Source organism: Glycine soja, chromosome 3 (genome assembly GCF_004193775.1).
Source record: "Glycine soja cultivar W05 chromosome 3, ASM419377v2, whole genome shotgun sequence".
Taxonomy (NCBI): Eukaryota; Viridiplantae; Streptophyta; class Magnoliopsida; order Fabales; family Fabaceae; genus Glycine; species Glycine soja.
In genome coordinates, this window is record NC_041004.1 from 1,591,364 (window position 1) to 1,604,941 (window position 13,578).

General features: G+C 32.7%; 1 protein-coding gene across 2 annotated transcripts; it reads right to left on the reverse strand.

Annotated features, from left to right (window-relative positions):
- Nucleotides 1-1,644: 1,644 nt before the first annotated feature.
- On the reverse strand, nt 1,645-9,809 carry LOC114405795 (homeobox-leucine zipper protein ANTHOCYANINLESS 2-like). Of its 2 annotated transcripts, none has more exons than XM_028368291.1 (9): nt 9,180-9,809; nt 8,848-9,068; nt 8,452-8,569; nt 7,659-8,330; nt 7,283-7,384; nt 6,948-7,160; nt 4,696-4,870; nt 3,522-3,892; nt 1,645-2,512 (listed from the first exon to the last, which is right to left on the reverse strand). In XM_028368291.1, exons 1-9 carry the CDS (start codon nt 9,405-9,407, stop codon nt 2,102-2,104), a joined length of 2,511 nt encoding a protein of 836 aa, XP_028224092.1. In that variant the 5' UTR covers nt 9,408-9,809; the 3' UTR covers nt 1,645-2,101. The 2 variants fall into 2 exon arrangements, with proteins under 2 accessions (XP_028224092.1, XP_028224093.1); XM_028368292.1 differs by having other exon boundaries at nt 1,735-2,512; nt 8,848-9,065; nt 9,180-9,807.
- Nucleotides 9,810-13,578: the final 3,769 nt, after the last annotated feature.

Genomic DNA, 13,578 nt, shown 5'->3' on the forward strand with positions numbered 1-13,578 from the left:
AAATCACGATAAACAAAAGAATATTTCCCCAGCAGCCTCAAGAGAGACCAACAAGGAACACAATTTTGTTAGTACCATATTAACAAGTTGAGCATAAAAATCTAGAAAACCAGTCCAAAACAAGGGACAAACTGAAACAAAAGCTCCAAACCATGATCATCGTATGCTACACAGGTAACGGATTAACATCAAATCAAGGGCGTTATCTTCAATAATCCCCACTCACTCTTCTTTCACTGTCAGATAATGCTCCGACGGTGTCAGAATCTTATTGGTTCCCTCACGCAAATGCCATAAGCTTTGCATTAAATGATGGCAACGCTTCTCCCAACAGCTTCTGCACCCTCATTTAATGCTATGCTAGATACCCAACATCATCATCAACCTTCCACCCCTCTCACAACACTTCACCAGCGCGTAAAGCTTATCAACTACCCTAATCTCATTGTTTGAAGAATCTTAAGTCTGTGACTGATGTTGTGATTGCTTTGAGAGATGGAAATGGGTGAAGGTTATTTATTATAGTTGTTATAGGTGGAAAATAATTTTAAAATTAATAGAATTTATTTGCATTATTTTTTTTTCTTCAAAACATATTTATTTTTCACTTTTGTTTTTTATCTACTCTACTTTTCTCATCTTTATCAAACAGAACATGAAACTTCAATTTTTAAGTGAGAAAGTCCAATAATATAGTTTTTAACACATTTTCTAATATTTTATTTATTTCATAATAATTATTGCGTATAAAAATGATTGTCATTTGAGTTTTTTAAAATAACATTAATTTTGTTCCACTTATATTATTTATAATATTAATGAAAAATAAAAAAAATAAAAAAAAAATTAATGATGCTAATATTAAAATTTTAAAATTATTATTTTCTTTTATCATTTTATTAATTATTTTAATCCCTGTAAAAAACCTAAAAGATAATTATAATAAGATGGAAAAAACACTTTTTATTATTAATCAAAATATGTTGAAATTTATAAATTTGAGTAGATTTTGTTTCTTATCTAATGAATATTTTTTTATAATTTTATATATTTTTAATAAATTTTAGTTAATAGTGGAATGCGTATTAAAAAATATATTAGAAAAATTGTTACTTAACACTCCTCTCTCAAAGTTTGTCTAGCAAAGAACATTTGTTAAAAAGAACAAAGATACATAACACATTTTGTAATACATTATTTCTATTTATTTTTTATTTTAAATATTCTTTTTGATTAAAATTTATTAAAAGGTAAAAAATTTATAAGTTCTATTTCATATTTAATAAGTTTTGTTCATAATTTTATAATTTTTAATAAAATTTAACTAATAATAATACAATGTATCATAGAGCATATTATCAAAATCTCCTTTGTTGAAAAAAAATCAGTTTCTTAAATAGATGCGTCTAAAAAAAATTGTTTTTAATTCTTGACTAAATTCACTCCAAAATATACTATAAGAAATTACTTATATAGTGTATCACCGTTTTTATCGTTGTAACTAATTTATATGATATATTGTTAAATTTATTATGTTTTGTAAATTAAATATTTAAAATTAGATACATACCTTATCAAAATTAACCAAAATAATGGACAGGTGATAATTTCCTACCACACAATAATTTCTCTATAAGCCACATCTAATAGAAAAAAAATTTCATTTCATACACCAAACTAAAACTCCACAGACTCCAATCAATACAAGTTAAAATAAAATAACACTTTAATTGATGAAAGCTAACAAAACTTTTTTTTTTTATTTTTCTTGTTTTTTTTTTTTCATTCCTCTATTGCTTTCTTGTACTCGAGCAAACAAAAAAGGTCGACCCGAGTCAATACCCGAACCACGACCCTTGCCTTGTGTTAAGGAACATAACCCATGCAAGGAGTTTTCTCTTTTTTTCCCCACGCGCGGTTCGTTCTTGACTCAACCAACCAACCCACGCGCCACCTATTACACGTTTCAAGGTCCATTCGCTACAACGTTAAAATTTTCCACAAGAACAAGAACCTCAATAAATACAAAAAAAAAAAAAAAAGATTCACGTGACCCGAGAGATGGTAATCACGTGACCCGAAGATGGTAATCACGTGACGGTTAACTTTCGCAGTGTAGCGCGGCTTTGATCTTTTGAACGGTGCAGGAGATGAGGTTGTTCACGGTTTCCACGGACTCTACCGTGAGCTTCGCCGTAGGGAGACTATTCACAAGGATCTGAAACGCCACCGTTAGGAGGGACCCACTCACGCGCGTCACGCCGTTATCACCGCCGTTTGTTGTTGTTGTTGTTGAGGAAGTGGGCCCGTTCTGATGAGGCCCACGAGACCCAGGCCCATCGGGGACGATCGCGAACCCTGAAGGTAACAACGCCACGTAAGCCGAATCGCCACCGTTCATCACCACGTGCATGGCTGGGATATCCACCGGCGCGTACACCACAAGCGACCCTGCTGCGTCTATGCATGTCTCCTGCAGTATCAGCATGCTACTCTGGTTGGAATTTATCGCCTGCGAAATCCAAAACAAAATACGCAAATTATTAATTTAATATTTAGTAGTACTATTGAGTACAAAATAAAATAATACTCCAAATAGTGTGTTGTCATTTTCGTGAAGTTAGAGTGAGCAAAAGCTAGTCAAACCCTGATATCACTTTTGCTTAAATATTTTTCATTTTTTGTTTTTAAAAAAGGTTTCAATAAAAAACAATGAAGTCAGAAAGCCACGCAGGTTACAATCTCCCTTTTTATTTTGACTTCTTATTTTACTGATTCATCAAAATCTGCCTTTATTGATACTTCCAAAATTTCCATCCTTGTCCTTCTCAAAGTTTCAACCCCTCTCATCCAAACACTACCCAACAAACAGTCTCATCCACAATTTTTTTCCCCATCTAAAATGCAAGTGAAAACAAATTAGAGATTGAACACTATCCAAACTTTACAAAAATTACATTAATCACATCTCTAATCGACTTAATATCTTAATACGCTCCTTCTTGTCTAAATTAGACACATAAAGATTTTAGAATAGACTCAACCGAATCTCAAAACATGGTTAAAAAGATAAAGACTCCCCAAACATTATTAAAATCCCTTTGATCATATCATAATTGATGTAAGCAGAATTTAAACACTACAAGATGTACAAAAAACACTTTAGAAGTACAAGTAACATTCTAAAACACAACTTTTCTAACACATTTGTTTATGGGTCAAATTATCGAAAATTACAAACTACTATAAGTGAGAAAAAAGTATGTTAAAAATAGTGGAATGGCATTACTAACTCTATATTAACAATTTAGTAGCATTTCAATTAATTAATTTGTATACACTATCCCTATCATTTCTAAAATAATAAAAAAAACTAATTCTATGGGTTATTTTTATTGTTGTTGATGAAGTGATGTAATATGTGGCTGTATTGACATCATGTAAATATATATTATTAGATGAATAATGTTAAAACATAAGAGGAGAGAGAAATGATAGTAACAAAAATAAGAATAACATACACTGGCTCTAAGGAGAGAGACGGCGTTGCCGTGGTCTTGGCCCTTGGCGATGTGGGCCATCTCCTGCATGGGGCCACCGTTGGAGAGGATGTCCCACTCGCTGCGGAGGCGCTCGTCGCGGAGGAAGTCGAAGAGGCGGTGGGGGGAGACGGGTAGCCAGACGGAGGTGGCGGCGCTGAGGACGATCCCCGGCGGCTCCCCGGGGTCGTCGACGCTCTTGCGCGTCATGACCCTGACATCCTCGTCGACGTTAGCGGCGGCGTTGAGCTTGTTCCACTTGTGCACCGTCGAGGCGCACACCCCCGCGCAGAAGTTGTTCGTCATCCGCTGCGCCAGCTTCACCATGCTCCTCCTTCCCCCTGCTGTTATTGCTGCCACCCATCCACCATACATTATTATTCATTTAACTTAATTTACTTCTCAAAATATATCTAAACAAATACAATACTAAATAATAATAATAATAATAATAATGCAAAAATTAGTTATTTATTTATAATTTTAATCCAAGAGTGTATTCTGTGTATGCCCTTGCCGGTGGGGAAGTGATTAGTCTCAGAATCATAGTTACACACTGTGAATCTCAAGTCACATCCAAAACCACAAAATGAATTTTAGTAGCTTCTGCTACTTAAATTTTCGTTTCTATTTTTTTTTAAATAAATCACATGTTTTTAAATATTAGTAAGGACAAAGTCTGCTCTCTTAACAAATCTTTGACAAATAAAGAAGAAAATAAAAATATACTTTTTTTTATTATAAATTAGAACATATAATTTAGATAATAAAACTTTTAATTTTCTCATTATCCTAAAAATTGTAATTAAAATAATCTTATAAAAAAAATTCAATTATTCTTTGAAATACAAAAATATAAATTATAATATAATTTATATTTAAAAATAATTATTTATTATAAATTTTAATCATAAAAAAGATTTTTCTTGTGTAATACACATTCTAAAATACTGGTAAGAAATTGTATTTTTAATGGTTTATAAAAAATTAAAAAAATTAGTTAAATTATTAACAAGTACTGCTGTTATGTTTGCACGTGATTTTTAAAAGAAGTGTTTTACTTCTAACTTTATTTTATTTTATTCTTTAAACTTTGAAGTAAGCTTATTAAAAACCACGTAGTTGATTAAAATGTGTGATTAGTTTTGAATTGTACCGGAATGGTCTCGAGAGGGTGCTGCTGAGGACATTAGAATGGCAAGGCACTCGCATTGGCGTTGAAGGGTAGCCACCCAACGTTGGGCACCAAACCCCATGCCTGAGCTCAACAAAGGCCTATAGAGCTGGTGAACTTGGCTTTCTTCGTATTCTGCATGCTCCACCCATGTCACCTGCCAATTCATCAAACCATAACCATGTCAAAATCTCATGCTACATACATATACTATGTTCTATTCTAAACTTTTTACTCAATCCATACAAATTTCCAAAGTTTTTGTAATATGACCAAAATATTTTAGATATGTTTACTGTTGTGTTAATTATGAGTGCATCATCAATTTTATCATGTTACAAAATATTTTGGAAAGTAAACTCGTTAGGACTGGTCTAATGGTGAAACTGAGGAGTTTAGATTGTCTCCGGTCACTGAAATTTACCAGTTGACAAGAGAAAGACATAAAATTAAGATAATATATAGTGTTATAGGCTTGAATCTCAGTAACACTATTATACGAAAAAAAAAAACACATTTTGAAGGTACTATTGCTTTTGTACTAATTACACTCTTAACTTATACTAGTGAACTAGTGATAATGTGATTAAGTTGACTAGTCAAAGTGTACTATATATACAAGTTGACTAATTAAAGTGTTAATATACTATATAATAACTAGGGTTCAGAGTTCATTAGTATATAGTTGAGCAAGTGATAGAAAAATGTATGTATGTTTAGGTTTATGCCGTCAGTAGATGATAGAAAAATGTGTAAAAAGCAAATCTTGGAAAAGCCTGAAGACTGGGGCTGAGAGATAGACATAGGTATATCTCATGGACCTCGACAAGTACATACATAAAATAATGGTGGTACTACATAAAGTCGAGCAGTATTTACAGGAGCAATGGGCACTGTGAGCATCGAGATTTACCCCCCAAACAAAAACTCAGAACAAACAGACAAAGTACTCAGGCTCTGATTTTTTACTCCAAGGGTCTCCATTGAATATTATATGTAACACCCCTATCAGATCGTAGGTCTGGAACTAGGCCACATTCGATCTCGTGAATTAAATAATGGCAAGATTGGAATAGAAACATCATATATATTGTTTATAGAATCAAAAAGTGCGTGCAAGATTAAAAGGCAGATTTCTTACAAATGGATATCTAATTAATGTATTCAAGGTACATTAATTTAAGCGATGGAGACTTTCAAGAATAAATTAATGGATTGATCTAGATTTTATACTACATTCGGAATACTCTATTTCAAAACCAAAATCTTGTAAGGTACTTGTACACAGATTAAAAAATTATTCATTGATGTATAAATTGATTAAAACACCTTTAGTCCTATATTTTGGTCAAAACTAGTAGACCATAAGTATTTTCCATTTGAAGTAATTAGATCGTTACGAAGGATAAAGTTCTTTATATTTTATTTAATTAAGACAGTTTTTGAACGAGAGATGGTTAAAAGAAATGACAAGAAGTCTTGAATTTCTAAAATAATTTTAAAAAATGTCTAGGAACAGTTTACGGGATTGAAGACTAGTTGAAAACTCCACATTGGAATATGGTTGTTAATTGAGACAAGGAGAAGCATCCCACTCAGGTGCAATGCAATTATATAAATTCTTTGAAAAGTGGAATGTATTTTATATGGAAATGGAAATTATCACTGACAGAATAGTTATATAGTAAGTGGTCACTAGACTAGCTAAGTTTCTTCGAAATAGGAGCTCTTTAATAGCTTTGGAAAGCAAAGTCCCGTGATTCCTTGGCATGGTGTTTTGTTTCACTTGAATATTCTGTATTGTACTCAGCTCTTATGATCCAGTTACTTGCATGAACAAATGTAATTAAAAACCAAAGTGAAAGATACCCACTTCGGAAATCATAATAAATTCAGGAAAAACATGAAGGGAAGATTAGTACTACATGGTCAATTTCTCCTTCAGTATATATAGAAGAAATGTTCGGAACACAAAGTATTGAGAATGTAAATCATTTTTACTGTCCTCAAAAAAGATTAGGAATCTAAAACTAACAAAAATATTATATTTACACTTAACTTTTAAAGCATTGCCCTTCCACTAACCTTTTTATGCTACGGAGGATATATAGTACGTAAATTTTATCATGATCTCGATTTTTTCAGCATTAATTATTATAGAATTAGAATAGAATCATCCCAAACTAACGAAAAAGTAAAAAACTAGAAAGTGCATTTGCAATTTAATTAATTACCTTGGAATAACCATTGGGCATATCTTGCACCACGCAACCAGAAGGAAGCCTCCTACCGTTCACAAAAGTGGGTGCTCCTGAACTTTCTCTGATGCTATCTATGGACACATCCACCACAGCCCACAACCCTTCTGCGTGCTGCTTGCAAAACCGTAGGAAATTCACCTCACGAACCGGAACCAAAGGCGAAAGAACTTGAAGTTCAGCATGCATCTGATATTAAGCACCGTATTTTAAAAGGGTCAAATCAAAAACCCAAATTCTCACCCCTTTTCCCTTCACAAGGAAAAAAAAAAAAAAAAACTTGCTAGAACTAAAATATAAACTAAACTTACTAATTGAAGTGCTCCATTTCTTGTTCCGTTAATTCCACTAGATATCACTTCCGTGGTGGATGTTCTGGCAATGATACAAGGAAACATCTCTGCCCACCGATTCTGTTTAAGCAAAAAAAAAAAAAATACAATTCAGTTTCACATACATTGCTATACATTTTGGATATTTCATTATCTTTTAAATTAAGTATACAAAATTTAGATGTAATATTCTTACTATGCTTCTCATATTATTCTTTAATCAGAATTAGAGTTTCATTTAATAACCTATATTCATATCTTTAATGTACGTACACATATATCTTATATCTTTGTTGAGATAAAATTTCAATTCTAATTAGAGAACTATTGCTTAATTGTGAGTCTAATTGCTTACCGAGTCCATAAGAGTCTCAACAAGTGCCAAGCTGTTAATGATGACCATCCCATTTTCCCTAGAGGCCTCAGACACAAAACCATTGGGTCTCAAACCAATGGAAGGAGTGAAGTTCCTCACGTACTCCTCATGGTTCAAAATTTCCCTCCCTCCTTCAACATTCCTCATCCAAAGAGGTTCCCCAGTCTGCGCCATCTTCACCAACTCATCCATAGCAGCCAAGGCTAGCTCGAGAAACATCGACCTCTCCACCGACCTATCGAATCCGGCCGCGGCCGGCCTAGTACTAGTCGGTGGAGACACCATAGCCAACGCATTATTATTCATTGACACAGACATACCCATTGCGAAATCTTGTGCCAGCGGCAATGTTGCCGCGGGCATTCCTGCGAACCCGTTTCCTCCCATCCCGAGCTCTAGACTCGGCAGGGAGGAAACGGGGCGCCCCAAGAACTTGCCCGCGAGTGCACACACGCGGTCAAGTTCGTCCTTGAGGCGCGCATTCTCGATGCGGAGGTGCTGCTCCTCCAGCGAAATCTCGCCGATGATGGCTAGGCCGCCGCAATTGGAGCACATGGGGTTCCTCATTGCGTCCCTTATGGACATGTTCTCCGCTCGAAGCTTGTCGTTCTCTTGCCTCAGCAACGTGTTCTCGTGCCGCTCCAACTGGGTCTGGTTGTAGTACAAAATCGTACGAACAAAACCACACACAAAAATAAAAAGAGAAAAGTTTTTACATCAGAAACCTCAAAAAGTAAGAAAATGACTCGATGAGTTTGGAGCGTGTCATTACCTTCATTTGGGTTCGACGATTTTGGAACCAAAACTTCACCTGACGAGTTTCCAAACACAGCCTTCTACTCAGTTCAAGCCTTTGCTTTTCATCTGGATGAGGACACTCCTTGAACAACCTAAAATTCATAAATAAATAAAAAAAACAAAACAAAAAACATCATCCACCATTCAAATAACATGATAGAGTGTGTTTGGTTACACGTCGAGAGAAAAAACTGATTTAAGTAAAAAAAAATCACTTCTTAAGATTATGTTTTACATTGAACTAAACACGTTAGTTTTAATCTTCACATCTAAAGATGAGATTTTTAACTGCTGATGAATGAGTTTTCAAACACGCTAGAAGAAAAGAAAGAAAGAAAGAGGGTGAAATGGTGGATGAAGATGGAAATACGCTTCAAGTTCTTGTATCTGCTGAGGGGTGTGTCGGTGATAGCGTTTTTTCCTCGGAGGGTTGTCGGCGGCGTCGTGTTCGTCGCCGGAACCGCCGTCCATGTTGTCGCTGCCAGATCTGCTTTCATGTTCATCTTCACGGCTTCTTCTCAAACCGTTCGGTTCGAAGCTATTCTCAGCCATTCTATTCACATCTTCTTGTCCATCTATACTCGTTTGCTGCTTTTGTTTCATTTTTTCAAACAAAAAAATGAGAGAAAAATAAGAAAACACAGTACAACATAGTACCAGCACTTTTTTTTTTGCAAGTTTTAAAGTAACGAGATCTCTCACAAGTGCCAGAGATAGCCCTGGTGAGTTGAACATGGATTTGGCTAAAGTGGGAGTTGTGGTCACGAGGCGTGGCTGAGAGATTGCACCAAAGGGCATTCTATCGTTGTTGTTGTTGTTGGTGGTGGTGGTGTTGGTAACGTTGTTGTTATTGTAAGGAATATCTGAAAAATTGTTGATTCTGGCACCGCCACTACCTGATTTGTCGTCTAAAAAACCCCCAAAACTCATCAAAGAAGCCACTTTTCTATTTAACAAAAGCACCCCAACAAGCCAAAAACCACTTGTCTCTCAAACCCCTTAAACTCACTTCTTCTTCTTCTTCTTCTTCTTTTCATGCACTGATTTGCTTCATCTGTGACAATTTTTTAGTGTGAATTAATTTACCACTCCCCGGAAGTTTGAAACCAAAGAGAGACTCAAAATATGAACTGGGTCGGTTGGGAAACAGACTTATATACTCGGGAGAGCGATCAAAGAGGAAACTTTCAAGGTTAAAGAGGGGGAAAAGAATAGAGACAGCAGAGAGATAGAGGAGACAAAAGGATAAAGCCCCAATGTCTCAGCTTTCTCTCTGTAGCGGAAGGGGAAAAAAAATGATGTCTTTTTCTTTTCTTCTATTATTATTTGAAGAGAAAGAAAGAGAAAGAAGGGAAGCCTAGTATAAAAAAAAAAAAAAAAAAAAAAACCCTTTTGTTACTACTACAGCTTGTGCCTCTTCGTTCTCTACCCTTTGAGAGTGGGCACTTTGTGGCACACAGACACAGTTCAGGGGTAGCTTGAGTCCGTTCACTTGGGGTTAAGTGGAAAAAGGATATAAGAACCCTAGTGTGTGTTTGTTTTTCGTTCTCTGCATGCTTCACTATTGTATTGTAAAGCTTAGAAGGAAAAAAAATCCAATTTTTTAAGTAGTTTTAGTAATTATTTTCATTAAAGTTTATTTAGATAATACATTGATATTAATTAAGTTATGAAAGTTACTGTATTAAAATAAGGGTCTTAATTAGTACGTGCCCTAAGAGTAAAAAAAAAAAAACATTAACAAAATAATTTTTTTATCTTTTAATAAAAATATTTTGATTTTGATTTTCTTAACTAATATCTTAAAATATTGATTAATATTTATCTTTGAAATAAAACACTAATTTTAATTTTAATTAAAAACAGTAGTGAGAATATTTAAAGAGTTGCATTTGACTTTTACAAAGAACAATATATTAAGGAAAAGGGTTAAGGATATAGGAAAAAGAAATGGTTATAGATTTGGCACACAGTGGAGAGAGGGGAAAAAAAGGTGAAGATAAAATGTAACGTGTGGACTATTGGAAGCCTTACAAATAGATGCATCCAAAAAGGGTCAGTTGACTCTTACTGTGATGGCTCTCTCACTCTTATTTTAATTTATTTGTTTTTGAACAGTGTCCCCTACAAAGCCTGTGAATGACTGTGAAAATTGCAAAGTGCCTTTTTGATGACTTTTTGTGGGAAGATGAAAGTAAATCGAGTTACAATCATAGGGTGGCTTCGCCATCAGATCCATGGGATGGGACTCATTCACAGAAATCCCAAACCTTTCTTCCCAAACCGTCCTTGGGATTCTCAATAATTGGACTAAGCTTGCTTTAATCAGTCCTAAGGGGACAAACATCACGCCACTTTACACTTTTTTCCTTTCCTTTGTTTTTTGTTTTTTTTAATGAATGTCAAATTAATTTTGATAAAATGAATTCTTTTTTTTGGGGGGAAAAAATATGTTTTCTAAATTTAAACTAATATAATATGAAGTATATGACTTATCAGTCGCTTCGTTAAGTGAACCTTACTACATTTAACGAAATTTAAACCTAGATAATTTTAGCTTAATTTGACCTTAGCTTAAAAAAAAGCTCATAGAAGATAGGCTTTTATCATACATAGGCCTCATTTTATATGGTTGAATTGAAAATTGACTTTCTGGACTAACATGTAGTTTGCAACTCATCAAATTTGAGATTTGATTGAGTCGAACTAACTCAATGAAATATTGAGTTTAGATTTTAATTTTTCAATACAAATTGAATGTGGGTTTGAGCTAATTTGAGCTTATTCTTCAAAAGTGTTTCCAAATCATAATTCATTTTACTTGGACATCCTTCTAGAAATCTAATTTAAATGAGTTTTTTTTTTCTAACTTGCATTAAGCTCGTAAATGACTAACTCAAAATATACTCTATCGATAAACTATAAAGCTTAAACTTCAAATTGTGAACACAAATTACAAGTAGGTCTTTTTAGCTCAATCATTGATGGCCCAATTAGGGCTTAACTCACAATAGTTCATACATATTAAATATTTATTATCCTTGAGCCTTGTTTAATTAAGAAATTCAAATTAAACATAAGTTTTTTTTTTTTATCTAATCCGCTATAACTCGCGACTCACAACAGATTTGATGCAAATTTACTCATATAAATATAAAGCTTAGGTTTTAAATGTTAAGCACGAATTAAATTTGAGTCTTTTAGTCCGATTAAATTATGACTCAATCCAATACAAAAGCGGATAATTTTTTTTTAATTCCAAATTATCTCTTCATAGCTTCATATGAAACGTCTCATATTTTTAAGTAAACTTCGTAAAAGAAACTTTTAAAAGTTTTTAAGACTTTTAAAAAATATATATAACTAAAAACTAAAAATTGAAAACTAATTTTGATTTTTGAAAATTTTAAAACTTAAAACTAAAATTCATCAAAGACGGACCCTTGTAACTTGATTACCTAAAATATCATTAAATTAGTCTTTCAATTTGAGCTTTTTTGTCTTCATTTTCCAATTCTAATAACATACGTAATCAAATTGAATATAGAATGAAAATTTTTATGTTGATGTGATATTTTTTTTTACTTTAATTATATTTTTTTTACGGCATTAATTAATATACGTAGGGGTGGTGATTTACACCCATTCATTATGTGCACACCAGACGTATGCTGCCATGAATAATTTTTTCCCATGAGTCTAATTGGTGAAGAAGAAATATTCTCCATCAAAATCAAAATTTAATATATTGAAGTGTGTGGTTAATATTATGTCACGCTTAATTACTAGAGTTATTAATTAGTATCCACGACGAGTTGATGACAATGAAATACATTGTATTTATTTACCTTACCGTTCAATAAATAATAACAGTAACTCACTTCATTATTGAGGAATAACACTTTATATAATTCCCATAGTTAAATCTTAATGTTATTGTTCTCATTCCAATTCATTATTGATTTTATTAAACAAGGTCCGACACAATTACTCAATTAGTTAGTAAATACTAGTAATTGAGTTTATTAAGCATGTTGAAAGTTGAGTAGAACTAGATTTTTAACATTTGTTTTCCAGTGAATATTTCAAGTTTTAACGTTGTAGGTTAAAAAGGCTTTGTTGAAAGAAAATTTATTCAAATACTTTTAATTAATTCCTAATGATTTGTTTATGAAATACTCTTTAATTCGTGCACAACAAAAGTCGTCATTAGTTTTGCATTTGAAGGTACCACTAAACCAAAGAAAGTAAAATAAGCTGGCGTAAATTAATTGATCAATAGAGAGAGTTAAACAAGCTTAAACTTAACCGTTAACAATTTTCTAAAATGGTAAACCATTATTATTTCATGTATGTTAAGGTAAAATTGTGTGAATCCATAATTGATTTCTAGCATTTTTTTTTATTGTGCAATTTGTTCCTTATTCATTGTCTTTATTAATTCTTGCTTTTCTTTAATCTGTCTTACCCCCTGATATAATGACATTGATTTCGTTGTATAAAGATTATAAGTGTTTTATGACGTTAGTAATTACAAATTAGTCTCTATAACGTGCTCTTTCGTACTAAAATAATTATTATTTTAGATTATTTTTACAGATAAAAAAATTAATAAATAGATATAAAAAATAACAATTATACAAAATTAATCATATATCATCAATTTAATAGTTTGAGCCTATTAGTTCACCTAAAGAAAAGTTAGACTTATATAAAATTTTAATATGAAATAGGATTTTAATATATTAACAAGTCAAACTTTATTTTTAATGTGTAAAATATATACTCATTAAGGTAAGTATATCCTACGCAATAGCAACAATGAATTCAAATGTTCGAATATAGTACCCTAGAAATTAGTTGTGTCTCCAAATAATCTAAATCGTATAAATTAAATAATTTTGAATTTTTCTCTTGAGTTGGAGATTGTTTGTGTTTGCGTTCAAGAAAATAGAAATAAAGACAAACAACAATTTCAAGAAAAGATACATATGAAGAGAAGTGACAAAGATTATGATTTTGCATGTATATTTTTTTCCCTAATTCTTATTTTAGTTAAGAACTCTTAGTTATTAATTAACCGCTTAACACCTCTTATTTT